General features: G+C 39.4%; 1 protein-coding gene across 2 annotated transcripts; it reads left to right on the top strand.

Annotated features, from left to right (window-relative positions):
- The first annotated feature begins 97 nt into the window (after positions 1 to 97).
- LOC122666885 (increased DNA methylation 1-like) lies at positions 98 to 21,458 on the top strand. Of its 2 annotated transcripts, none has more exons than XM_043862982.1 (9): positions 98 to 156; positions 15,300 to 15,417; positions 15,500 to 15,582; positions 18,748 to 18,983; positions 20,410 to 20,496; positions 20,594 to 20,693; positions 20,802 to 21,003; positions 21,115 to 21,164; positions 21,241 to 21,458. In XM_043862982.1, the coding sequence occupies exons 1-9, from the start codon at positions 115 to 117 to the stop codon at positions 21,427 to 21,429; spliced, it is 1,107 nt and encodes a 368-aa protein (XP_043718917.1). In that variant the 5' UTR covers positions 98 to 114; the 3' UTR covers positions 21,430 to 21,458. The 2 variants fall into 2 exon arrangements, with proteins under 2 accessions (XP_043718917.1, XP_043718916.1); XM_043862981.1 differs by lacking the exon at positions 98 to 156 and adding an exon at positions 1,581 to 2,249.
- Positions 21,459 to 27,550: the final 6,092 nt, after the last annotated feature.

Genomic DNA, 27,550 nt, shown 5'->3' with positions numbered 1-27,550 from the left:
ACCAAAATAAAAGCCACATTCCGTAATTTTGCCTAGAATTCACCACTTCTTTCTTTGCGTCTTCTCTTTCGTCTACTGTAAGAAAACTAACGTTATACCGAGATAGTCCTTCACATGAACTCAAGAAAGCAGCTTCTTCTCAATGAGAAGGTCGAGGTAAGTGTTGTAATCTCTCTCTCGCTCTATCTCTGTACCTATTCTGTCTGTGTTTCTTGCTCTCTCTCTCTCTCTCGTTTGTCCATTTCTTACCTGCTCTGCTGACTTTGCGTTTTCATTTTAATCTAGTCTTGTATCTTTGTGATGTAATTTGGTTACTCAAATTCGTTCTTCGAAATGGGATCCATAGGTACAATCTCCGTAATGCACATTTTAGTACTACAGATTATTGTCATCTTCTTCTGTTCTTCTTAGGCTTTATGAGGTTTGAGACTATTGATTTTTATAATCTGTTAAAACAGATAAATAGGGAACTTCTAAATTCTGTTTGATTTTACTGAATTGTCTACATATAGATTAAATTGAGCTGATATGGTGATGGATTGATTATTGTTGGGTAGGTGAGGCAGTTTGAGGAAGGTCTGAGAGGGTCATGGCACCCTGGGATGGTCGTTGATGTCTCCAACTTCTGCCGCCATGTCATGTACAACGAGCTGCTGTCTGAAACAGGAGACTCAAAACTAGTTGAGTTGATACCTGTTACCAAGGCAGTGGAAGGACTCTGCCATCGCCGCTGCCGTGTTCCTTCCACATACCGTGGGCGTATCCGACCCCAACCTTCCCCTTCCGCTGCTCCTGATGCAAACAGAGCCAATTTCCGTTACGGCCTCTGTGTTGATGCGTTCTATGAAGACGCATGGTGGGAGGGGGTGATCTTTGATCGAGACGAAGGCGCAACGGTGCGTTCAGTATTCTTTCCTGATGAGGGTGATGAGCTCAAGTTAAATGTGAGGGATTTGCGTGTGAGCCGTAAGTGGGATGAGTACTTGGGTATTTGGAGAGACAGCGGTGTCTGGGTTTTGATGGAACTGGCAGAAGAGCTTGGACAAGAAAGGCCTTCATCTTCTTTTCTGAAGAAGGTTTGGTTCCATTTACGGTCTAATGCTGGGTTTGTGGAAAAGATTTCAGAGTGGACATGTGGTGTTCATAATTTGTGGAGTAAGTACGTAATGGAGGTCCTTCCGCAAATTGCAGTTGAATGTGGTCAACAAACCATTAGACATTGCAATCTTCCAGTTGTTCTCACTAGAAAGAAAAGGAAGCAACTAGAGAATTCTCAGCAAACTGGTGTTGATTTCCAGTTACATAGTACCCATTTTCTGAGAAGCAACTCAAATGGCTTTCACATTGGTGACTCGATTCAGACCAGAGGAAAAACACGGAATGGTCATCGCAGACAGAAAGAGCAATCAGGTGATCTACAGTTGGAATCTCGAGAAATCCACCAGGCTTTGAGTAGAGGACATTTGTTCTCCAGTTCAAGCAGCAGAAATACATTGACAGATGCTGCCACTCTGAAGGAAAGAAACCAAATCGTTACCAAGGGAAGGAATTCAAAGACACTGCAGAAAGCCAAGGATAACACAAACACATCCTCCATTCAGTCGTTTCGTCAGCCTGAAGGAAAGGTATCTTTTGTTCTACCTAAGCACACGAGGCAGTCTGTTACGAAAAAAGCATCGATGAAGAAGTTTGAGACTCTTTTAATTCATGAAGGCAAGGATAATGAGTTTGGAGTCCATAACTCAAGGGGGAGAGATGATTTAAAAGCTGATGCGTCTCTGTTGCAAGAAAGTCAATGTGTTTATGAAAGACAGAATCGGAAGAGACGATATAAATCTAAAAGTAATGGAAGTAGAATTCCTATTTGTAGTCCACAAAAAAGGAAGGGGAAGGGTTCATATGTAATCAAAGAAAAATATAATTTCCTTAGAGGAAGAAGTTACCCAAAGAAATTCCAGCAGGTTGATGGTAATATTGAGTCACAGCCCAGTGACAACCAAAAGGCATTTGATGCTCTACCAAAACATGATGAAGTTAGTAAACACAATCGTGGTCCTCTGCGCTTTTCTGGTTATGACAAAAAGGTCAGGCTTAAAGATATGGTATCTCGTCCTCAAAAGCGAAGGAGGAGGAGGTACAACAGTTTCCATCAAAGTGACACTAGATGTGCAGCCTGTCGTTATGAAGGAATGCTTATTATTTGCGTTTCCTGTCGTTCCTCATATCATTGGAGTTGCGTAGGCCTTGAGGTGTGTCTTTTATTCCTAATTCCTACACTTTTTAGTTTCCTTTTCTGACATAGCTTGAGAAACCAGTGAGGGGTCTTGTTTGCTAGGATATCAAAGTTTAAACTGAGTTGGACTGATTTCATAACTTCAGTGAGTATTGCGTTTGGAGAAAATATTTAAAAATGCTAAAGAGAAAAGGTTTTTTTGCTTTGTATCTGGGTTATCTTCTCCTTTTCCATAAACAATTCAGATACTGGACGGAGAACCTATTTTCTTGGGTGGAGTACATAGTTGTGCAAAGGACTAGGCCATTTGCCTGAATCCTTTGACTTTGGTTGGCCATGGAAAGGGTTCTATTTGGGTAAATTACTAGTTTACCTTGCCAAAATTTCCAACTATGGTAGTTTGGTAATTTCCTTTTTAGATTAGTCATATTTTTATTAAGAGGAAAATTTAAGGACATAACCCGTTGTCCAACCTTGTTCTTCAATTATTTACCAAAAAAACACTTCTTGGTCTTCAACCCCTAAATTACTGCTGTGGACTTGATCAGTGAGGTGAGATGTGTAATCTCAAAGGATTAGCCGGAATGGTCTCTTAACACCTCTTGTTTTCTCTCATTGGGTATGTTACAGAGTATAGATGAAGAAAACCAGAACCGAGAATGGAGGAAGAAGAGAGAAAGAGAAGAAGATGAGGAAGAGGAGAGAACTGTTAAATTAATCAGCCTCCCTCATAATGCTTGTATTTATAATCTCAAATTACAAAAGAAAGGGGAACTCCTAATCAGATTAGGAATTCCTAATCATGATAGGATTCCAAGTTACAATAGGAAAAGAACTAGAACTAACAACTCAAACTGAAACTAAGGCTAACAACTCACAGTAGAATTAGGACTTGACATGATTAGAAACTAGGACTCCAACTAGGACTAGGAAAATAAAAGATACACATATCAACCAAATCATTGTTCACGTGAACAGTGTCATGTGAACAGTACTTCAACACTCCCCCTCAAGCTGGAGCGTACAAATCACCTAGACCCAGCTTGGTACAACTTTGACGAAAAGCAGGTCCAAATAGAGCCTTGAAAAACATGCACGTTGGAGAAGCATCACGAACATCAGTGTAGAACCTTGGAGAAAACTTCATCAGGTCACATCATAGTAGTCATCAGTAGCACCAGTTAGAGAACAGATTTGCGGCGAAGAAACCCAATCAACAACGATCAACAATATAGGCAGTAGAGAAAACCTCTTGAATGCCAGAACAACAGAGCAGCAGTAGTAACACCATAGGCCTTTCACAAAGAAGGCAAGTAGTAAATCTTCAAAGAAGAAGACCCCGCACACAAAAGGGGCACAATCACACAAACCCCATGCATTAAGCACACAAAAGGGGCACAAAGGCATAAAGCCGTAATATCAAAGCCCACACAAGGGCAAAAGGGCATAACGCCTTACTATCAAAAACCACGATTGTAGCATAAGGTTGCTACAACCTACTGGTAATGTGTAGCATAAGGTTGCTACGGCCATTGGTTATATGTAGCATAAGGTTGCTACGGCCCACTGATAATATGTAGCATAAGGTTGCTATAGCCCACTGGTAATGTGTAGCATAAGGTTGCTACGACCCACTGGTAATATATAGCATAAGGTTGCTACGGCCCACTGATAAAATGTAGCATAAGGTTGCCACGGCCCACTTGTAATTTGTAGCATAAGGTTGCTGGAAATGTGTAGCAAAAGGTTGCTACGGCCCACTGGTAATATGTAGCATAAGGTTGCTACGACCCACTGGTAATGTGTAGCATAAGGTTGCTATGGCCCATTGGTAATATCCTGTTGATACGAGCTGATGACTTGAGTACGACTAGATTACGAATCTCCCAATCAATAATGGTCTCCAATCAAGCAACAATAAGAATCACCATCCATTAGCTCCAATCTCCCCCTCACGTGTAACATTACACGTGGACAAATAATGACCACCAATAATCAGCATCACAGAAAATCCAATAATCATGAGTAGCGCTGCAACAAGATCCCAATAAATAATTTCCAATCTCCCCTCACTCATGCATTCCCCAAGTAATGCAAAAACTGGGTTGTCAAAATACCCAATTGGGTTCGGTGTGGACCCACCCAAGTACACAGGTGGCAATAGCAAGGGGTAACAGCAGAACCGTAATTATTTCAATGTGAAAAGGGAAGGGCATGGCTGTAATTTAGATGAAATCCGAGTAAAACAAAAGCAAGGTAAAGGGTAAACGTGTAATTGAAAGTGAAATAAGGATAAGGAGTAATAATAAAGCAAGAGGAGGCGTAAAATTGGAATAATAAAAAAAATAAGGGTAACTTGTGAGTAACTTGAGAAGATTGAGGAAAATCGTAAAAGTAAAGTGTAGGGGCAATAGTGGATAACTTAGGGGCATGAGACCAAAGGTAATGAGGACAAAAGGTAAGCGTATAATGATAAAGATAAGGGTAAACATGGAAATCAATAAAATTAAGGATAACAACAAACCAACAACAATTGATCGACAGTGACGAAACCAATTTGAAGAATCAGAAAACAACCAACATCGCCATCTTTAGCACCAAGCTGCAGGAACGGAACCAAGCAAGCAAATCGACAACAGAAAATAGGTGTCCAACCAGCAAAAAAGCTCGATTGATGTGCTTGCAATCGAGAACCACAACAAATCTCACAAGCAATCGAAGCAACAAATCAAAGAACCATAGCAGTACTGTAAAGGAGCATATCAAATAGAGACTATGAAAAACGCATCAAATCACAAGAACCCATAAATTATTCTCACTAGAAGATTGAACCACCAAATACTAGCAAGGCAGAAGTAGATATCGACCATATCATGAAAGAGAAGGTTGTCTTCATCCTTGGCAGTCGCGCAGCGGAAACTAAGAATCGTATCTAGAAATCTCCAGCGTGAACCAGAGGAGGAAACCAATATAGTAGTAGCAGCAAAAGGCATGCACAATAGCAACCAGCAGAAGCAAAAACAGAGGAAAAACTTCGAAGTAGCTGAGTCAATCGATCAGGTATGATTCTTAATACAATATTTCAGTCTTCAACATACGAAACCCTAGTTCTTTTTTTTTCTTCTATGAACTGGGGTTTCACCTCAAACCAGTGAACCTTGAAACGACTCTCAAACCGGCTAAAATCAAGGATAGAATCAGGTATTGGTTGATGCTCTGATACCATGTTAAAGAGTATAGATGAAGAAAACCAGAACCGAGAATGGAGGAAGAAGAGAGAGAAAAGAAGATGAAGAAGAGGAGATAACAGTTAAATTAATCAGTCTCCCTCATAATGCTTGTATTTATAATCTCAAATTACAATAGAAAGGGGAACTCCTAATCAGATTAGGAATTCCTAAGCATGATAGGATTCCAAGTTACAACAGGAAAAGAACTAGAACTAACAACTCAAACTGAAACTAAGACTAACAACTCACAGTAGGCTTAGGACTTGACATAATTAGAAACTAGGACTCCAACTAGGACTAGGAAAATAGAAGATACACATATCAACAAAATCATTGTTCACGTGAACAGTGTCATGTGAACAGTACTTCAACAGGGTATATATGAAGACTTGCTGAAGTCATATGTAAGAAGGGAAACAAGCAAACTGGAGAGAACAACCAACAAAGAGTTTCCAATACTGCTCTAGGAAAGGAAAATCAAATTTGCAATTTCTTTACGATGAATAGATTAGGAATGGTTGGAGCTCTCTCCTCGCATTCATGAAAACATCTCTTTTCATTTTAAGGAGGTCAAGATCATTTTGTTCTTGGGTTTGTCCTAATGATATTCTGGAGTTGCGCATCTAATGCTTAGTGGGTTCTTTGGAAGCTGTGGTCCATTTGGAACAACTCTTTTCAAGTTTGATGTTGGACAGCCAGCAGATGATGTAGATCGAAATATGAAGAGAAAAAGACCAAAACACTGTTCACGTGAACAGTGTCAGCCCATATTTGCCTTGTGTGGGGATGCTTTTTAGAAGATCTAGTGGGCCCATCAAGTGGAGAAAGATTCTATCCTAATGCTGCCATAGTTTAGTTTCTATTTTCAGTTTTAGAAAGTATATTTTATTTCATTTAGGTAGCTTTTTTGTTACTATTTTTGTTTTCTTCTCTAAAATAGGAGTTTCTATTTTGATGTGTGGCAGCCAGATTTTATAAGAAGTGTCTATTTTGGTTGTAAGCTACTTGGTAGTAAACACTTTGTATTTTGGGCCCAACCCTTGAGTTATATAATGTAATGCTCTTAGAGGCCCCCAACAGTTTAAAAAGAATCAATGAAGTTGCAACTTGCAATTTTCTTGCTTGAGATCTGAGAGAGATCTTTGTTTCAACAGCTGAGATAGCTGTGGGTGAGAGGCCCAAGGCTGAGATAGCCTACCCTATCCTTCTATCCTTCTTCTATCTTATCTTGTATTTTTCCTTCTTTTTTTTCCATTGTGTAATACTGTGATTTGCTACAAGTGAACAAAGTGATCAATCTCCTATTCTGTCCAGCAATTGATATCAATTTCCAGCATCAATTCTGACCTATCATCGATCCTACTGTAGAGTGGTTCTTAGTTGAACTGACTTCTACATTAGCAGAGATACCCCGATATTTGATATAAAAATAGAATTCTAGAACATTAGTAGTCGAATAGGAGTGAATTCATCACGGCCACAAGCCGAGCAAACTAATCAAGTACGAGAAAATAACGGAAAATAATTGCTGGTTCCTGAAAAGGAAGATTCCTAGTAGCACTAGGAGTGCTGAAACTAGGTTTTGGTTTTTAGAGAAAGGTTGGTGAATAAATCAAATAGGCTAGGATTAATGGAATTACAGTTCTGGTGAAGTTGGCTTCAAGTTTTAAAGGCTGGAATAGGTTCTCTTATTGGTGGATAGAAATTACAGAGTGTGGAAAAGACTCTCTTCATGGGTTTGATGGCTAATTCATGGAATTGTTCTAGGGTTCTGTTGTCTAGGTCATGGAGATAATGATGAAAATGAAGGTGAAATAGCACTCATAATGAGGTTGAAGTGAGCTGCTGTAACTGTAAAAAGAAAACGGGAAGCAGGAAATAGCAGCTTGAGGGAGAGGCAAAATAGCACTTTGTTCCTAGCTAAATTGGTGTTTTCCATACAGCCTATAGATGCTTGCTGAGTACAATAAAAACCATTTACCAAAAATTAAAAGCTCAACAACGATTTCATATCTATGGAACTTCTAGAAGCTCTAGAAGCTACAAACCATCTGTAATTAACCCAACAAGAGTCCAATAAATCCAAATCTGACTAAGCCCAAGGCCTATGAGCCGAGTTATAGTTAATTAATGATACTTACGTTACCTAATTTGACTGAACAGTGAACATAACTTCTATCCTACCTATCCCAAATGAAACTGTTTTAACCCCTCATACTGCTTACTGAACCCTATCTAGTGGCATAGACTTCAACCCCGAGAACTGGGTCCTACAGACCAAAATTCCCATTAAAACCTGCCACATTTGTTCAAATCTCTTCTGTAGCCCATTTGTTGCTCCCAAGCCTTCGTTCTGTTTATTAATGTTAACAGGAGAATTAGAGCTCAAGCTTGGATGTTTTAATTAACACCCAAGCCCCATCTATTTAAAATATAAGAAAGAGAGAAAAAATTACACAATTAACCCCACTCTACTGACTCTATTAATTAGAGTCGGTTAGAGGGAAAACTTCCCAAAACACCCCTACGGTAGCTATTCTAACACTTCCCCCTCAAGTTGGAGCATAAGTGTCACACATACCCAACTTGACTAAAATAGGATGAAAGACTTTCCCACTTAACTCCTTAGTGAATACATCAGCAAATTGATCAACAGACTTCACAAAGGGAACACAAATCAGTCCGTCTTCTAACTTCTCCTTGATGAAGTGCCTATAAACCTCTACATGCTTGGAACGATCATGCTGAATAGGATTGTGAGTAATACTAATAGCAGCCTTATTGTTACAATACAACATCATTGGAAGACAAACAGGAACGCCAAGGTCTTGCAATAAATCTCTAAGCCACAACAACTCACAAATTCTTTGCGCCATAGCACGGAACTCTCCTTCAACACTAGATCTTGCCACGACATTCTGCTTTTTACTACGCCAAGTGACAAGATTTCCACCTATGAAGGAGCAATAACCAGAAATAAACTTCAGATCTAATGGGCATCAGTATACGCTTCAACTTGTAAATGACCATGAGGAGATAAAAAAATCCCTTTTCTCGGAGCTGACTTCAAATAGGGAAGGATACGAAGAACAAAATCCATATGAGAGGAATAAGGATCATGCATGAACTGACTTACTAAACTCACGGTAATAGCTATATCAGGCCGTGTATGAGAGAGGTAAATTAGTTTGCCCACCAACCGCTGACAGTGACCCTTGTCAACCGGTTCACACTTCTTGTCCTTGAGCCTTGTAGTAGCTTCCGTAGGTGTATCAGAAGGATGACACCCCAACAATCCAGTCTCAGATAATAGATCTAGGATATACTTCCTTTGAGAAAGATGCCCTTTGAAGGTCGAGCAACTTCTATCCCTAAAAAGTACCTCAGTTTTCCCAGGTCCTTTATTTCAAATTCACGGCTAAGAAAGTTCTTTAATTTGCTGATCTCATGACCATCATTCCCGGTAACCACAATATCATCAACATAGACTATGAGAATGGTTACTTTATCACCAATCCTTTTTATAAACAGAGTATGGTCAACATTACTTCGCTTATATCCCATAAAAACCATAGCCTTGTGAAACCTACCAAACCAAGCTCAAGGTGACTGCTTCAGTCCATCGAGAGCACACTTCAATTTACAAACCTTGCCTCGGGTTTTGTCGTATGAGAAACCAGGTGGAATATCCATATATACCTCCTCCTCAAGCTCTCCATGGAGGAGGGCATTCTTCACAAGATAATAATAGTCTGACAATGTTTAGTTTTGCAATAGGTGCAAAGGTCTCTTGATAGTTAATCCCATACATCTGACTAAATCCCTTTGCCACAAGTCGTGCCCTATATCGATCCATAATACCATCTACCTTTTGTTTGACCACAAACACCCATTTACTTCCAACTGGTCTTTTCCCTGGAGGAAGAACCACAAGATTCCACATATCATTTTTTTGTAAGGCCCTCATTTCTTCTATCATTGCTGCCTTCCACTTTCCATCTGTAAAAGCTTCCTGCCAATTCTTGGGAATACAAACAAAAGAAAGAGAAGAAACAAATGCACAAAAGGATGGAGAAAGAGAATTATAAGAAACAATATGAGATATAGGTGCTGAGTACAAGTCCTAGTACCTTTGCGGAGAGCAATAGGCAACTTAGGAGAAGGGGTCTTACCAGATATAGAAGTAGGTTCTGGATCTAGAGTCGGCAACTGGGTGGTTACTGGTGCTGTAGTGGATTGAAGCTGCTTGCTTCTGGAACATCCTCTCTGATAGGTTTTAAGGTTAGAATCATCAATTCTCCTCTGAAACTCATTAATGGTTTTCGGGACTGGAGTGAGTTCCCCTTGAATAGGAACTTCATCATCACCACCACCATCCAATGCAAGAGAATATTTTTCTGATCCATTTACTGTTTTCATGACCACTCATGGTATTATTCATCAGTCTTCTTGTCCTGACACACCTCAACAAAATGGTGTGGCAGAACGGTAGAATCGCCATTTGATGGAGGTTACTCGGTCCCTTCTCTTTGAAATGAAGGTGACCAAATCCTTTTGGGCGGATGCTGTTTTGATTGCATGTTGTCTCATTAATCAAATGCCCTCTTCACTGTTGAAGGGTGGTATTCCTCATTCCTTGCTTTTTTCCTTTCGATCCTTTATTTCATTTGCCCCCACTTGTTTTTGGATGTGTTTGTTTTATTCGGGATCACACCCCTGGGTTACCCAAACTTGACCCTAAATCTCTTAAGTGTATTTTTGTTGGATACTCCCGTGTTCAGAAGGGGTATCGGTGTTATTCTCTCACTCTTCAGAAATATTTTATTACTGCTGATGTCTCTTTCTTTGAGTCTTAGTTGTATTCGGCTACACCGGTTATTTCCTCTTATTTGGATGAGGGTATTCCCATTTATGTTATTCATTCTTTTAAGTCTGTGCATGTTTCCCCTGCTCCTGTACCGGTGCCTCCTCCAGCTGCTTTTGTCCCTCTTGGAGTTCGCCCTGAGGTTCGCAATGTTTATGGTCGTCATCCAAGGGAAGAAGATGCTGCCTCTATTGATCCTCTACCTATTGCCACGCCTTTGCTGTCTGAAGATTCTACACCAGTCCCTGTTCCTCCACATTCTGATTTGGACCTTCCCATTGCTCAGAACAAAGGTAAGCATCGGTCTGTTCGCCACCCTCTCTTTGCTCATGTTTCCTATTCTGGTTTATCTACTTCCTTTCGTGCTTGTCTGTCTACTATTGAATCTCATCTTGTTCCTAAGACCACTGCAGAGGCATTATCTAGTTCTGGCTGGAGGACAGCTATGGAGAAATAATTGCAGGCTTTAGAACATAACTAGACTTGGGATCTTGTTCCATTGCCACCTGGGAAATCTACTATAGGCTGTCGATGTGTTTATGTTGTCAAGGTTAATGCAGATGGCTCTCATGCTCGCCTTAAGGCCCACCTGGTGGCTAAGGGCTATGCTCAGGTTTATGGGGTGGATTACTCCGATACTTTTTCTTCAGTTGCTAAACACACTTCTGTTCGGGTTTTGATCTCTCTTACGGCCACTCATAGGTGGCCTTTGCACCAGCTCGATGTCAAGAATGCGTTCCTTCATGGTGATCTCCAGGAGGAGGTCTATATGGAGCAACCTCTAGGGTTTGTTGCTCAGAGGGACTCTGGCTTGGTTTGTAAGTTGAAGAAGTCCTTGTACGGCCTGAAACAGTCTCCGAGGGCCTGGTTTGGTTGGTTCACAGAAGTAGTTCTTGAGTTTGGTCTATCTCGAAGTAACAGTGATTACTCTCTCTTTTATCGACAGACCAACACATGCAAAATTTTCCTTGTTGTGTATGTGGATGATATTGTCATTACTGGTAATGACTTTGAAGGCATTAAGAGTTTGAAGTCTCATTTACATAAGAGGTTTCAAACTAAGGATTTGGGGAAGTTAAGCTACTTCCTAGGTGTTAAAGTAGCTCAGTCAAGGAAGGGGATATCTCTATCGCAGCGAAAGTATACTGTTGACCTGCTTACAGAGACTAGGATGCTAGGGTGTAGACCTCTTGATAACTCGGTGGATCCTAATGTCAAACTTGTTGCTGAAGAGGTAGATGTTCTTGATGATCCAGAGAAGTATAGAAGACTTGTTGGGAAGCTCAGCTATTTGACATTCACCAGACCCGATGTTGCTTTCCTAGTAAGTGTTGTGAGCCAATTTTTGTCATCCCCTCAGACTCCTCATTGGGATGTTGTTATAAGAATTTTGAGATGCCTCAAAAAGGCTCCAGGACGTGGATTAGTATATGTTGATCATGGACATGGGAGAGTTGAAGGGTTTTCAGATGCAAATTGGGCTGGGTCACCTGTTGATAGGAGGTCAACTACAGGTTATTATGTGTTTGTGGGAGGTAACTTCATCTCCTGGAAGAGTAAGAAACAAAGTGTAGTGGCTTGATCAAGTGCAGAGTCCGAGTATAGAGCCATGGCACATGCAACTTCTGAACTGGTTTGGCTGAAAATGTTGTTGACTGAGCTTGGGTTTGAGGACTCCTCACCAATGCAACTATGGTGTGATAACCAAGCAGCAATACATATTGCCCCAAACCCAGTGTTTCATGAAAGAACCAAACATATTGAGGTAGACTATCACTTTGTTCAAGAAACACTTCAGTAGGGAGTAATCTCTACAAAGCATGTGAAGACAGGAGAGCAACTTGCAGACATCTTTTCTAAGTCATTACTCATTAGGAAGTGGGAGGGTTGACTATATTTGTAACAAGCTGGGCATGATTGATATATATGCTCCAGCTTGAGGGGGAGTGTTGAGAGGGTAGATATTCCCTCTCGGGATTTGTGTCAAGCCTTTTGGCGCTAATCCCGAGAGATGCCCTCTGCTTTGTTGCTTTTTGTTATTTCTTTCCCTTTTTACCCCTATTGTGTAAAACCCTCTTTATGTGAAGGATATCACAGCCCTCTCTTCTAACGAGTGGACTGCTCTTGGCTCTCACACACTCTCATCTATTCTTCTCCTTCTACCTCCTCTCTTCCTTCTCTATTTTCTGCTTTATTTGCACATATTAGCCCGACGATTTTCTTCAGAATGGACTAAGGCATAGGACTGTTCCAGGGTAGGAAATGGAGATCTGCTCAGCACTTGCACACGAATCTGGTCATATTCAACATTCAACCCAGACAAGAGTTCCTACTGAGTAGTGTTAGCAGCTGCAGACAGCTAGAACCCCTAGATCGATATTGTCAGGGTTTTGAGAAAACCCTGATATTTGGTGAGATCGATAGAGGGAGAAGGCTGAAATATGTTGATGGAGATAAAAACTTGTCCAAAGAATCCTTGCTGTTCTTGATTTTCGAAGAAGGGAGAATTGATCCTCAATAACAGAGAAGGAATCAGTCCTCAAAGTTGAAGTCTTCAAAAATTGCAGGTAGAAGAGGCACAGCTTCTATCATATTTTTTGAAAAATATTGGGTATTAATGAAAGAGGTAATGAAGGGCAGCAACTAGATCCATGGATCACTTCATTAGTGCTGTCCTGTAACAAGAGAAAGAAGCAAAAGAAAGGAAGGAAAGGAGATCGAAGGAAGAAGAGAGAAGGAGAGAGAGGCGAGAATAGGAAGAAGGGTTGTTTAGAGTTCTAACTTAACCTGCTCTGATACCATGGTAACAGGAGAATTAGAGCTCAAGCTTGGATGTTTTAATTAACACCCAAGCCCCATCTATTTATAATATAAGAAAGAGAGAAAACATTACACAATTAACCCCACTCTACCAACTCTATTAATTAGAGTCGGTTAGAGGGAAAAACTTCCCAAAACACCTCTACGGTAGCTATTCTAACAATTAACAATGGAGCTGAAAGGACCACAGCTTATTGTGTTTTGGGTCATTGGAGAGCATTAATAAAGTGGGCCAAGCTTTTTCTCCGCCTCTGTTTGGAAAGGGATTTTAGCCAAATGCTCGCCTTGAAGGCGGAGAATTCTCCCTTTCAACAGGGAATGGATTTGTGTAGATATGTCTTTTGTTGGATCTTCAATCTGTGATACAGTGGGGAAGCTGGCCTTCTATGCTACTAGCAACCAAATCTGGATGGAGCAAAACATCAGGAAATGGACCTCCAACTCTTGACCTCTTCGTCAGATTTGGGATTCCATTTCTTTTAATTTAAAAGGAAAGCTTGCAGCAGTTTCCTCCCCTTGTTTAGACTCCCCAAGGAACAGGCATATTGTTGTATCCTGGGGCCTTCTCACTTCTCTTCTGACCTCTTCCTCTTCTTCTTGAGGGTTTGGTCTTGCTTGTGTATTTGTGCATTTGTTCTTCTTTTCTCCCCCCCCCCTTTTTAGGGGCAGTTGTAGTCCTCTTTCTCTGTGGTAATGAATTTTTTATTCACTCAACAAAAAAAAGGGCCAAGCTTTACAGCAGTTATATTTTTTTAATTTGTTTTGATTAATAGTGGGCCAATTTGTAATTGCTTTAGTAATTTTAAGTGTCTATGGGCCTAAGTATCAGTTGTGCTTTTCAATGTTGGTTTTAGCTATGTAATGGACCAATGTATAAGATCTGACTGTGGGGTTCACTGTCCATGGACTTTAGGATTTCAGAAATGTATTTGTTTGTAAGTTGCATCAGGTAGGGTATTGACAGTTCCAATTAGAATCTGTTTTTATTACATTATAATTCATATTTTGAGATTTTATACACTGTATGAGCTGGATGCTTGGAATTAATGAAAAAGAGTTCAAATTTGAAGTTCTAGGGTTGGCTGCTGTTGTTGTACTTGGTTTAAGTCAGAAGTTCCGAGATGCAGTTAGGAATATCCTCCTTAGTTGCTGTTCATGTTTGTTCTGCTTTTACTTCACTGTTGCTGTCATTTTGCTCGTAGTTAGGTTTGTTTCTTTGTCTGCAACTTCAAGAATATTTCACAAATAATTTTATTTATTTTCTTGCAATTTGTTGAAACAGATCCAGGTTTCTCCTTTTACGGTCCATTGGCTACTCCTTTAATCCTGAAATTTGCTTCTGTTTCAAGGATTGTTTTCTGAAACATACTACATAGTTTGCACTACTCTTTGATTATTAGATTCTGGTTTGGCACATTTTGCTCAAGTATTGTACAGAGTTACTGTTCACAGCCCCATAATAGATGCTGTTTTCTTCTTTTCCTTTATTTCTTGTAATTGTTTAAAACCCTAATAATTCTTTCCCTTTTTCCTGGTTCCTACATTTCTTCCTTGCATTCTTGACCAAAACCTTCGAATCCCTAGGTTATCCTGTGTCAAAACCCTTTTTGAAAAGATAGAATATGATAAGTTCCAGAAAATGTATATCCACAGAAAAAAAAATATCTAGGACAGGAATTTGGTTGTAGTACAGAGGAAAAACTAAGTGAAGGGTTTTACGGAAAATTTTGAGGTTTTAAAATTTTTCACAGATGTAGGAACTTTAGCACAGGTTCAGGCGCAAAGTTATCAAGTAGAGATACAGTGTAATTCAGGATGCAGATATAGGAGCTAGTGGGAGCATAGTTTCCAAGGCATCGCCTTGCATCCAGGGCCCTTCCAACACCTGGGGTCACCTAGATGCCATGAAAACTATGAATGGATGAAATCAGGTTGTTTGGGGAATAGAGAAATAGGGAGGAAAATTTTGGCAGACGGGAAGCTCCCATATCAGGTTTCTTTTCTTTTACGCCTAGTTGTTGAGGTGGGTATGTAAATGTGTCTCGAAATTCTCTACCGGTTTTCTGATTGAATCAGATGCAGAATGATTACAGTTTCATTTCTTAAATTTATTTTTTTAATACTTTGAACTTAATGTTTGGGCTTTTTGTAGGATGTTCCAAATGGAGACTGGTTTTGTCCATTTTGTCAATGTGGGATTTGTGGCTTGAGAGGTTCTGGCACCAGTGATCGGTCCTTCAGCAGCAGTTGTTATCAATGCACAAGACAATGTGTGTGTAACTCTATTAATAACCATGTTTTAGCTGTCTATTTTGTTTCAGGAGTTAACCCAATCGTTATCTCACCTTGTAGATCATGTGGATTGTCTGAGTAAAAGAGAATTGCCAATCTCTGGAAGTCCACCAAAGAACTTTTGCAGCCAAAATTGTTTTCAGGTACTTCTGTTTTGCAGTTTCAAGTTTAGCCCTTTTTCATTAAACTTAAAAATGTGCTTTCATGATTGTGTTTTTGAAGAACTACCATTTCAATATTTTCTAACCCGTAAATTATGTGTAATCTTACTATCATATGTACCTTTGTTGTGTGAATTAGGACAAACAATGAGATTGGGCCTTGACAAGCTTGTTTTGCCAACATTATCATTTTTCTTGATCTTCATTCTGACTGTTAAACAGTACTTTAGTTTCCTATTTTGTGGGTGATGCCCAAGGTTTAAAGTATTGGTATCGGGTATCGTATCGGTCGGGCAATTTTAAGAAGTGTATCGTATCGTATCGCAGATACATATCGATTGGTGCAGAAATGCATGAAAATGATCAAAATACACATGGCAATACACTTTTGGACACAAAAAACAATATAAACAAGCAATATATGTCATATATCATGCATATACATTAAGAATTGTGAATAATGTATAACCAGACAAGTGCGGCACTTTGAAATTGTTAAAAAGATGAGATTTCTTACATGCAGAGTCACTCTATTGCCATGAAGAATGTCGGGGTGGATCAAACTCATGTTTGTAAGGGTCTTCAAGAATAAGAGCAACTAGGATGATGTTGTGTATTGATCGAACATAAGCACAATATTGACCCTTAAGGAAGCCATTTTCGGTTTGGGGTGAAAAATGGTGGATTTGAGTTCAAATCTTTGCAAATATATATAAATCATGCATCTAATAGTCAATTGAACCTAATCTCCTTGAATCATAACAAAAAAAAAAAAAAAAAAGAACTAAAATGCAAGATTTGAAGCAAAAGATCTAGTTTTTTGAAAAAAACCTACCTTTCCCTTCAAGTGTTGAGTATGTCTTGTATTCCAAGGATTTTGAGTTCGATGTGGATCCGATCCGACCCGACCCGACATATTTTGTGGTGCAACCCGAAGGGAGAAAAAGTTGAGATTTAGTTCGTGAAGCGGAGGGTTGGGCCGATAGCGAACAAATCTCTTTGGGGGTTCTGGTTTGCGTTTGCTGTAAAATGTGAAAAAAAGGCATGTGTATCGATACGTATAGATATGTATCGGTACGTATCGGTATGTACCAGCCGATACGTACCGATACATTTAAAAACCCAAACAAACGGTAATATTAATACGTATCGAGTGTATCAATATGTATCAACCATATCGTATCATAGCGTATCAGTCAATACATATCGATACATTCGATAACATACATTTAAAAAAAAAAAGAGTTGTATCGGCCAATATCGTATCGATACCAACTGATACCGATACATATCAGCCGATAGGATACGATATGGACCGATACTTTAAACCATGGTGATGCCTTTTTTCTGTTACTTCTGAACTTTTTCTTTGAAGTTCTGCGAAGAACAATATTTTTTTGCCATGCTTCCAGATGGACATTTCTGTAATCAAATTTGACACTGGTTAAAAGATGCTGCTCTTGCAGAGAAAACAGTTTCATCCATTAATATGTTAGCAGATGTTTTTTTTTTCATCTTGCTTTTCAAGTCAAAGTTCTTGGTTTTGACAAAATGTGGACGTGGATGAGGGTTTCCTGCTAATGTTTTTGACATAGTTCTGCTCTGGGATAGTTTAGGTCTTCCTTTTGTTAAATTTATTTTATTATATTTTATTCTTTGACTTTTAAAATTGTTGAAGGTGAGAGGGATTTAGAGTTGAATTTTGGGTTAGATAATTGAAGCTCTACGATCATGAGTTCTAAGTATTATTAGACTGTTAATGGATCAGAGTTTTGATAGTATAGAAAAAAGAGGGGGGGGGGGACCAGTATATAAAGAGGGTTTTGTTTCTTTTTATTTTTGTTGAGTGTTTCTTGTACATCCATTTCTTGGCTCTGGGGGACTGAGATAGCTTCCATGGGGTTGGGTTTCAACTGATTTCTATTGTTGTCCTTATTTCAAGGCAGTGAGTGGAGAGAATTCTTTTCATGGTTTCACTGGGCATGTAGAGTAGAAAATGAAAGAGATGGAGTGGATGAGATGGAGAAATGAGTGTCATGATTGTAGTAATGTAGTCCTAGATTGGTAGATAATCCAACAGGGAGCCAATAACCAGGATCTGCTATGAACTGGTAAATTGGGTAGGCCAAAATTGGGATTTTAGTCAAATTAGGGTTAGGGTTTCATGGAACCTAGGGTTTGATGGTAGAGTTAAGCTAAGATGATGTAGGGGAGTCTATCAGTGAAGGTTACATTAAGTTTTAATGGGGGGAAAGTGTGCTGGAATTGAATTGCAACAATTTAGGGTTAGGTTTCTGGATTTTTGGAAAGAGAATAATGATGGAATCTGGGATTTAGGGTTGTCTGTTGGGGCTATAACCAAGATCAAGTTTCCCACTAGGTGTAAGGGAGATTCGGTCCAAGTTTGGGTGGATTTTGATGGCTGGTTTGGTCTGCGGAGGTTCTAGGGTTTGTAGATGATGTCTAGAGATGGGGGAATGCTAGGGGTTGGTGAATTATTGGATTAGTAGAAGAGTTGGGGTTGGGGAAAACCTTAAAGGACATACCCAATTCATGGGGCTCCCGCCACTGCGGGGTCTGGGAAGGGTCATATTGTATGCAGCCTTACCCCCGCTTCACGGAGAGGCTGTTTCCTGATTCGAACCCGCGACCACTAGGTCGTAATGGAGCAACCTTACCGTTGCGCCAAGGTCCGCCCTCTTGAGGGAAACCTTAATTATTTGCAAATACAAACAGCTATTGTTTATTTACACAAATCCCCCCTGTTTTCTTATTTTATTCTGTTTTATCCCCCATTCTTATATTCAATTCCAGATTGATCCTTCCTTTAAAATTTATTTACCAATTAGTCTTAGTTTTTGTTTTCTGCTTCCAAAAGGGGTACTAAACTGTTCACTTTATTTTTAGAATTGGTACTGCCCTTTATATTTAGATTTTATCACAGGTGGGCCCCTAGCGGCCCAAAAGCAGGGTTTTGTAGCCCAGGGCTGCATTAGAAATCTTATTGTTTTTGCTGCCTTGACAGATTATTTTGATTTTTGGCCTTTGTGGCTGAGTTATAAAGGCTTTTGACTACTTTCTTATTTCTTTTCGGCTAATGTTTGAGGATGTGTGTGCACGTGTGTAAACTTTATTGTTGCTTTTCAGATATTTGATCATCTTCATCAAATTCTTGGCAAATCAAATCCAACCAGCATTGAAGGCTTATCCTGGACTATGTTGAGACGAGGGATAAATGATATTCACTTTGGAGAGGCAATGCTAAAGATTGATCTTCGTGTTAAGCTATCCCATGCCCGGAACATCATGCAGGAGTGCTTTCATCCTATCATTGATCCTCGTTCTAAAAGGAATATTGTTGTAGATGTTCTTTCTAATAGAGTGTAAGTCCTCTTTGTTTCTGTTACTCACGCATGTTTATTTCCTCTGTTTAATTTTGCTCCATTCTTAATCTTTGTTTCTGTTAGTTGAACATGTTTATTTCCTCCAATGCCTTGGTTTGCCTAGACACCGTGACGACTATGATTTCAAGTTCTATTCTGGAATCTGTTAATGCCAGCAACTGAACTCGGGAAAATTCTGACCAAAACATAACTGGTCCGATTGCACCCCCATTTGTTGCAGAGAAGTTTGTCTTTCTGGATTTGTTTGACCAAGTGGTACCCATAGACCATTCGACTTAATTATCTGCCCTATAATGTCGTGAAAATATTTCCTAAACCTAAATTGTTGATTTGAAAATTCATGGCTGTTCTGATAAGTAACTTTGCTGTTTTGTGAATTGGCTTCAAGTCCTAATTTCCTAAACCTTTATCTGTTTCTTAGTCTATCAGTTTATTAGCTTCATCTCCAAATTATACCCTAAACCTAGTAGAGATTAATTCCATAAACTCTGATTAGGGTTCTGAATTAGATATGTACCTCTTAATAAAAATTTGGATAGGGTAGTTTTCTCTAGAAAGAAACTAACGTTGGAGTATATGCATGTGACAAAAGTGAAGAACTTGCACTTGTTTAGGTGAATGTGAGAAACCAAGGATCAGGTGGTTTCATGTACTTTTGGGGAAGTTAACATTTGCACAGGTCTATTTGTTCTGGCTATCATCTTGGATGGTCTCTACATTTTTAAATATTAATAATATAATCTTTTCTCCCAAAATCCTTTGTTTGGTCACATAAGGAAATCATAGGGCTTGATGGCTTGAGATTAGAAAGCTGATTTTTTTTTTTTTTGGGGGGGCGGGGCAAGGGGGGGGGGGGGGTGAGGGTAACTGGTCAAAAGCTATTGGTGCGAGATGCATGGATTCAAATTTCTTGATTTCCCTATATTACAATCTTCGAGCCTTGCAAGTTGCAACTATGATCACAGGTTTAAGAACAGTAGAGATAAAATAGATTTGTGGAGGATTTATTACAGCATCCTTGTTATTTGTTATTTGACTGAGCATACAACAATGCAGTGATTTGAATTTTCTAAGTTCTTTTGAGCAAAACATTTAGGAGCCAGTTTAATTCCATTTTACAGTCGTACAACTGCAGATGCGGGAAATAACTTCTATTGCTTTTCCTTGGAGCTCAGGCACTTGCCAATCCACTTCTATTATGTCAATTTTAATCACTAATGTTGGACTTATGGTTCTTATTTATAGTGCCAATTATGTCTTATGGTTAAGGATATTTAAGATTTTTTACTTAATTAAAAAAGTAATATTCCAACAATGTTCTATTAGTTAACCAAACTCAAAGAGAGTACATCTAATTCAAAATTTTCAAATGGAATTAATAATTAACCTGCTTTAACTTCTGCAGATCAAAATTCAAAAGGTTGGACTTCCATGGATTCTATACCATGTTTTTGCAAATTGGAGATGAAGTGACATGCGTGGCCACTGTGAGGTAATGTTGTAACATTTGTCACAATTTCCTAGCCCAAAATTTGTATTCTGTATTCATGGCCATGGGCAGCATTTGTGACCCTTGTATACAATTTTAGGGTCCACGGACCAACCGTTGCTGAGATGCCTCTAATTTGTACCGGTTTTAAGTACCGGCAGCAGGGAATGAGCCATGTTCTTGTTAATGAACTAGAGAAGGTATTTTTGTCAACCCCAAGTCATTTTGTTGGTTAATGTTTCTTTTGGAGCTTCTGAGCTTGGTACAGAAATCTTTGATAAAAAACCGGTTTCTTTTCTAATTTACAGATGCTCACTCAATTAGGGGTAGAAAGACTAGTTTTGCCATCCATTCCTCAGCAAAGTCAAACATGGAAGAATTCCTTCGGGTTTACAGAGATGTCACATGAAGAAAGATTAGAGCTCTTGGGTTTTCCCCTTCTGGTCTTTCAAGGAACAACATTGTACCAAAAATTCCTTACCAAATCTATTGCAATAAAGAACTCAAAATGTATGTCAGAAATTTCTTTGCATAAATTAATCATTTCATTCTATTAATCGTATGGATATCTGAATCTGTTTATTCATTTTTGTAATCTCTTTTTCTATATTGTTTCTTTAGGTTTTGCTGGAATATCGAAAAACTCAGGAATGGTTTCTGGATTTCAGCAGGTATTTTTACCTTAGTGAAAATTTACCGCAGTTTGCAACCTCAATTTTTAGCTAATTGATTGTCTTCATGCTACAGGAAAAGGATAATCAAGTTGGAAATTGCAAATATACCTTTTATCGCTTCTATTACAAGCGTAAGCAGAGGAATAAGATTATTGGGAAAGTGAACATGGTTGAGAACTGCAATAGAACAAAGGATGCATGCAAGTATGTATACAAGCGACGAAGGATACTGGCTCACGAAGGTTCGAGTATTGATCGGTAGTTAATGCTAACATAGACAAAGATTGGCCACCCATTGGGCTCCCCTCCAGCGAGTGCAGTGCCCAGGGAGTAACCAGTGAGCCCTGAGAAGACGACACATGGCAGCTAGCGATCAAACGGCTGAGAGTAACCAACCCAAATTTCATTAGTTTTTCACCCCACTTCCTGTTTGCCCGACTCTCTACCCAAACCCTATCCACTATATATTCCATTTTTCTCTCCTTTTCCCTCTTCGTCTTCCTCAAACTGAAGAAACTGAGGCTTTCGCTTCTGTTGCTGCTGGTGCGCTGAAGGAGGTGGATGAGGCATTGAAGACTATGGAGTGGAGAAAATAATCCCACCTTGTTTTTCTGGAGATGAAGGCTTTTAGTTTTGCAAAGAGAGGGTAAGATTATTTTCTCCACTCCATAGTCTTCAACGCCTGCATCTCCTTCAGCCTTCCAAGTGAAAACCCACCAGCATCAATAGCAGCCAAAGCCTCAGTTTCTTTGGTTCGAGGAAGAGGGAAAAGGAGGGAAAAAATGAAATAGATAGTGGATCGGGTTTGGGTAGAGAGTTGGGCAATTAGGACGTGGGGTGAAAAACTAATGAAATCTGGGTTGGTTACTCTCGGTCGTTGGATCGCTAGCTGCAACCTGTCGACTCCTCAGGGCTCACTGGGCACTCCCTGGGTGATGCACTCACTGCAGAGGAGCCCAATGGGTGGCCAATCTTTGTCTATGTTAGCAGTAACTACTGATCAATACTCGAACCTTCGTGAGCCAGTATCCTTCGTCGCTTGAACACATATTTGTATGCATCCTTTTTTCTATTGCAGTTCTCAATCATGTTCTCTTGGTCATTGGATCACTAGCTGCCACGTGTCGACTCTCAGGGCTCCCTGGGCAATGCACTCGCTGGAGAGGAGCCCGATACAACATTAATCAATAGATACTATCCACAGCAACCAAACTTAGTTCACATGGAAGAATTCTTTCGAGATTACAGAGATGTCACATGAATAAAGATCAGAGCTCTTGGGTTTTGCCCTTCTGGTCTTTCAAGGAACAACAATGTACAAAAATTCCTTACCAAATGTATGGCAACAAAGAACTCAGAAGGTAAGTCAAAGAAATTTCTCTGTGTAAATTAATCATTTTATTCTATTAATCATATGGTTATCTGAATCTGTTTATCCATTTTTGTAATTTCTTTTTTCCATATTATTTCTTTAGGTTTTGCAGGAATATCGAAAAACTCAAGAATGGTTTCTGGATTTCAGCAGGTATTTTACTTTACTGAAAATATACCGCAGTTTGCAACCTCAACTTTTTAGCTATTTGATTGTCTTCATGCTACAGGAAAAGGATAATCAAGTTGGAAATAGCAAACATAACTTTTAGTGCTTCTATTACAAGCGTAAGCAGAGGAATAAGATTATTGGGAAAGAGAACATGGTTGAGAACTGCAATAGAACAAGGGATGCATACAAGTATGTGTACAAGCGACAAAGGATACTGGCTCACAAATGTTCGAGTATTGATCGGTAGTTACTGCTAACATAGACAGATTGGCCACCCATTCTATTCATATAGGGAACATTCAATCAATAGATATCGTCCATAACAACAAATTTTGGATGAACATCTGTTTAGTTCACATAGGGGATGCTATCCACTCATCGCCTCAGATTGTACAGTACTCTGCCATTGTTTCTCCCTAAAAAGAAAAGGGGAGGGGGAAGGGGTTGATAGATTTTATAGGCCCATTTATAGCTCAAAATAGTTGTTCATTTATATGAATATGATGTAATTACAAATCATATACAAATTAATATTGAGAAAGAAATCCATATTTTAACAAGTCCATGAGTAACTTGTGATAAAGTCTATAGATTTCTCTTTTTTAATGGAATGGTAAGTAATATTATTTCAGACTGTTGGGACCTGGTTTCTTATTTTATTATGGCAGTTTCTATATAAATTCCAGTGGAAAATGCGAGTAAGTGTATCGTAGGGTTTTCTTTCTTTTGGTATGAGTTATTTTCCTCGGTTGCTGGAGCTTGGTGGCGGCAAAGAATGGCGTAGATGGCTGTGCATTTCGTGGTGTTTCCAATGTCCACAAAAAAACTACTGAATAGGGTATTTAGCCAAGGCCTAACTGCTACTAATTTTGTCTCCTCCGTGCTTAGGATTTGAACAACCAAGTAGAACACTAGAACCTAAGCTACAAGTGCTCCATCTATATAGTCTGCTTATACCCACAACAACCCCAATTAAAAAACATGTGGATTGAACATCCTTCCTAATTCTTTCTCCTATTCTACGAATGGAGCGGATCACCTTTCAACAAATTATGTACCCGCATACCCACTTTAATTGTCCTGTGGTGATTTTGTTAATTGACCAAATTCAGTGGATGTGTAGTCCATGTAATCACCTAGTCCTATTTTTTGTGATCAAACTGTCCCAGTTACAACCAAAACCCTTAGGATAGCCTTATTTAACCATTGTTAGCCCACACATAAAGTTTCACCCAAACCCAGTAATTTTTGTAGAATTTGACCGTTTTACCCCAAGTGTATTTCTTGGTATCCTGATCACCCAATTTGGCTTAAAACACTTCCGGTGACCTTATTTAGTCATATTTACCCATTCTGGATGGATCAAAACGGCCATCGGATGAAGAAGTTATGGCCAAAACAAGTTTGGCCAACTAGAAGAGAAAGAAGAATATTAAGGCAACTGCACGCACGTACGTGCATTATTACATCGATGCGTGATATAGTGTACATGTGTTGGGTCTTGCGAAATAGGGACTGTCAGATTGAAATCCAAAATGCGACTTAAATGATGTCACACGATGGTTGTCAGACCGGTCAGAGTGTCTCCGTGATTGTGGACGTCAGATCAGGATCGCTTGACATTCTAGAAATTAGTGTTTGACGCGTCAGAGACGCGTTTTGGACTTTGATTGGCTGTGTCAGTATGCATATTTTAGGCCATTGGATCGTTTGTAGAAGAGAAGGAAAACTCAGACCGTCAGATCATTTAAATGTGTCCACGTAATAGTTCGGATGCCCTGAGTACCTGTAGAATAGAATCTCTAGAGCATGTTCAATACACCAATGCAACACTGAAACATTCACGACTTTATTTTGATAAAATTCTTTTGTATTTTAGGCTCCCTATTTCACAAGAATTTTTATCATCTCAAGTGCAGTGCACCGCCCATTTTACCTTTATTATGCATCAGATCGGACGATGCACTTCACTTGTACATTGGATTTTTAAAAGTGAACGGTGCACTTTAAAGATGCACCGGTAGAGGATGAAAATCCATATTACATATCTCGTTCACCATGTGAGGGGTAAGAGTCTTTTATCTTTCGGTAACAGTTTAGAGTCTTTAGACAGGTGGATGTGGAGACCTGAGGTCGTTTCAACGTTCAACAAGGTGAGCAACAGTAGTAAGAAAAATGGCCACGTAGCAGAATCAGATATAACCAGTTAAAACGTTACATTTATATTCACATGGAAAGGCAAAGGCGGGAAAGGTTAAGCCTTTAAAACCCCCTATTTAAGGCAAAAAAAGGTATAAAACCTTCAGCTAAATTCTGAGGTACGTTTTGACTGACATACAATTGTGTGTAAAGCGAATACACGAATTCCATCCCTCACAAACCATATTCACTCTGATATCCATGATCTAGGACTCCCACTCGCAAATCCCAGAAAATCTGGATCCTTAAATCCACTCATTACCTCCGATACAAAATCAAAATCTAAACAAAGGGTCAGCTGTTTTATGGGACCCACACGGGAATACATTCATGCAACGCAGTTACACCATAAAAAATTACTTTCAAAAGATCAAACAAAGTAGACGGTTAGAATTGACGAGACGGACTTGAGATACCAAAATGACGGTGATATTTGGACTTTACAATTTACACTTACCAGCTCAGCCTTGCACGGAAAGTTTGGACAAACCAAAATAAAAGCCACATTTCACCATTTTACCTAGAATTCACCGCTTCGTCGTCTTTGTTTCTCTAGTCTTTTTAGTTCTTTACTGCTTCAGTCTCGGCTACTGTAAGAAAATCAACGTAATACTGAGATAGTGCTTCATGGACTCAAGAAAGCAGCTTCTTCTCAATGAGAAGGTCGAGGTACGTTTTAATTCCTCTTTTTGATTTTACTGAATTGTCTACATATATAGATTTATAAATTGAGCTGATATAGTGGTGGATTAATGATTTATGTTGCGTGGGTAAGACAGATTGAGGAAGGTCTGAGAGGGTCATGGCACCCTGGGGTGGTCGTTGGTGTCTCCAACTTCTGCCGCCAGGTCATGTACGACGAGTTGCTGACTGAGACAGAAGACTCCAAATTAGTTGAGTCGATACCTGTAACCAAGGCAGTGGAAGGCCTCTGCCGTCGCCGTCGCCGTGTCCTTTCCACATATCGTGGACGTATCCGACCCCAACCTTTCCCTTCCAGTACTGCTTGCAATTTCCCTTACGGCCTCTGTGTTGATGCGTTCTATGAAGACGCATGGTGGGAGGGGGTGATCATGGATCGAGGCGAAGGCGCAAAGGTGCGTTCAGTGTTCTTTCCTGAGGAGGGTGATGAGCTCAAGTTAAATGTGAGCGATTTGCGTGTGAGCCGTGTGTGGGATGAGTACTTGGGAGTTTGGAGAGAAAGGGGTATCTGGGTTTTGATGGAAGTGGTAGAAGAGCTTGGGCGAGAAAGGCTTCCATCTCCATTTCTGAAGAAGGTTTGGTTACATTTACAATCTAATGCTGGATTTGTGGAAAGGATTTCCAAATGGACGTGTGGCGTTCAGAATTTGTGGAGGAAGTACGTAATGGAGGTACTTCCTCAAATTACAGTTGAATGTGGTCAACAAACCACTAGACATCTCAATATATCAAAACATGATCGTGGAGTTGTTAAGCAACACAGAGATCAACACAGATCTTCTACGGTGTGCTGTCCTGTCCTGCCTGTGCTGCGCAGACATAGGGTCGCATGTAATGACCACTTTACCGTCACTCGAGCAAGGCATTTGGACAGAGGTAAGGCAGTCAATGCGTACCGCCTTGTGTCTGCACAGCAGGACAGGATGGGCAGCCCGTGCCGTAGAAGATCTGGATCCGAGCAAGATATGGTGGTATGTCGTCCTCAAAAACAAAGGAGGAGGTACAAGAGTGTCCACCAAAATGACACTATATGTGCAGCCTGTAATTATGAAGGAATGCTTATTCTTTGCGATTCCTGTTGTTCCTCATATCATTGCAGTTGCGTTGGCCTTGAGGTGTGTGTCTTTATTCCTAATTCCTACAGTTGATTTGTTTGCTTTTTCTTACATAGTTTGAGAAACTCCAGTGAGGGGTATTGTTTGCTAGGATATATATCAAGGTTTAAATTGAATTGAGCCGATTTCATAACTTCAGTGAGTATTAATAAATAAGCAGTTTAGGTTATGGCAGACCAGACTCCATCATGGATGTTGTAAATTAGATAAACAGTACAGGTTATCGTGGACTTGATAGACAATTAGGTTAGTTACTGTGACCAGATAGACAATATAGGTTAGTTACTGTGGACCAAACAACATCAGGTTGTTGTAGACCAAATAAATATGAATTGTTGTTGAATACCATCTTTATAGATAAAATGTTGTTGATGACATGAATAAATAAAAAATAGTAATCTTTAGATAAAAATAGTCTTAAACTGATGACTTGAATAGATAAGAGAATAATAATATTCAATAATAGATAAGATAATAATAATTTTCAGTCTCTCATTTACATGTAGAAGTACACGTGGATACATAATGATCACCAATAAACAACATCTCAAAGGATGAGAATCACAAAATAATCCAATACAAAAATAGAGCTACAACAAGATTTGAATAATCTCTAATACACTCCTTCGCAGTAGAAATAATTTACAAGTAAGTAAGATCCAATAAATAATTCCCAACCTCCCTACATGATAATAAATGTCATGCAAGTATCAATCTTAAAAAAAACTTGTCAAATTCCAATTTGATGCAAATTGGGGCTCGCCAAAATAAATCTTGCAAATATTCGAGTTCAATGGCAATGTCGTAATTACATCAAACCCAAT

Source organism: Telopea speciosissima, chromosome 7 (assembly GCF_018873765.1).
Source record: "Telopea speciosissima isolate NSW1024214 ecotype Mountain lineage chromosome 7, Tspe_v1, whole genome shotgun sequence".
Lineage (NCBI taxonomy): Eukaryota > Viridiplantae > Streptophyta > Magnoliopsida > Proteales > Proteaceae > Telopea > Telopea speciosissima.
Note: the sequence above shows the minus strand (reverse complement) of the source record. Positions and strands in the feature narration are given on the sequence as shown.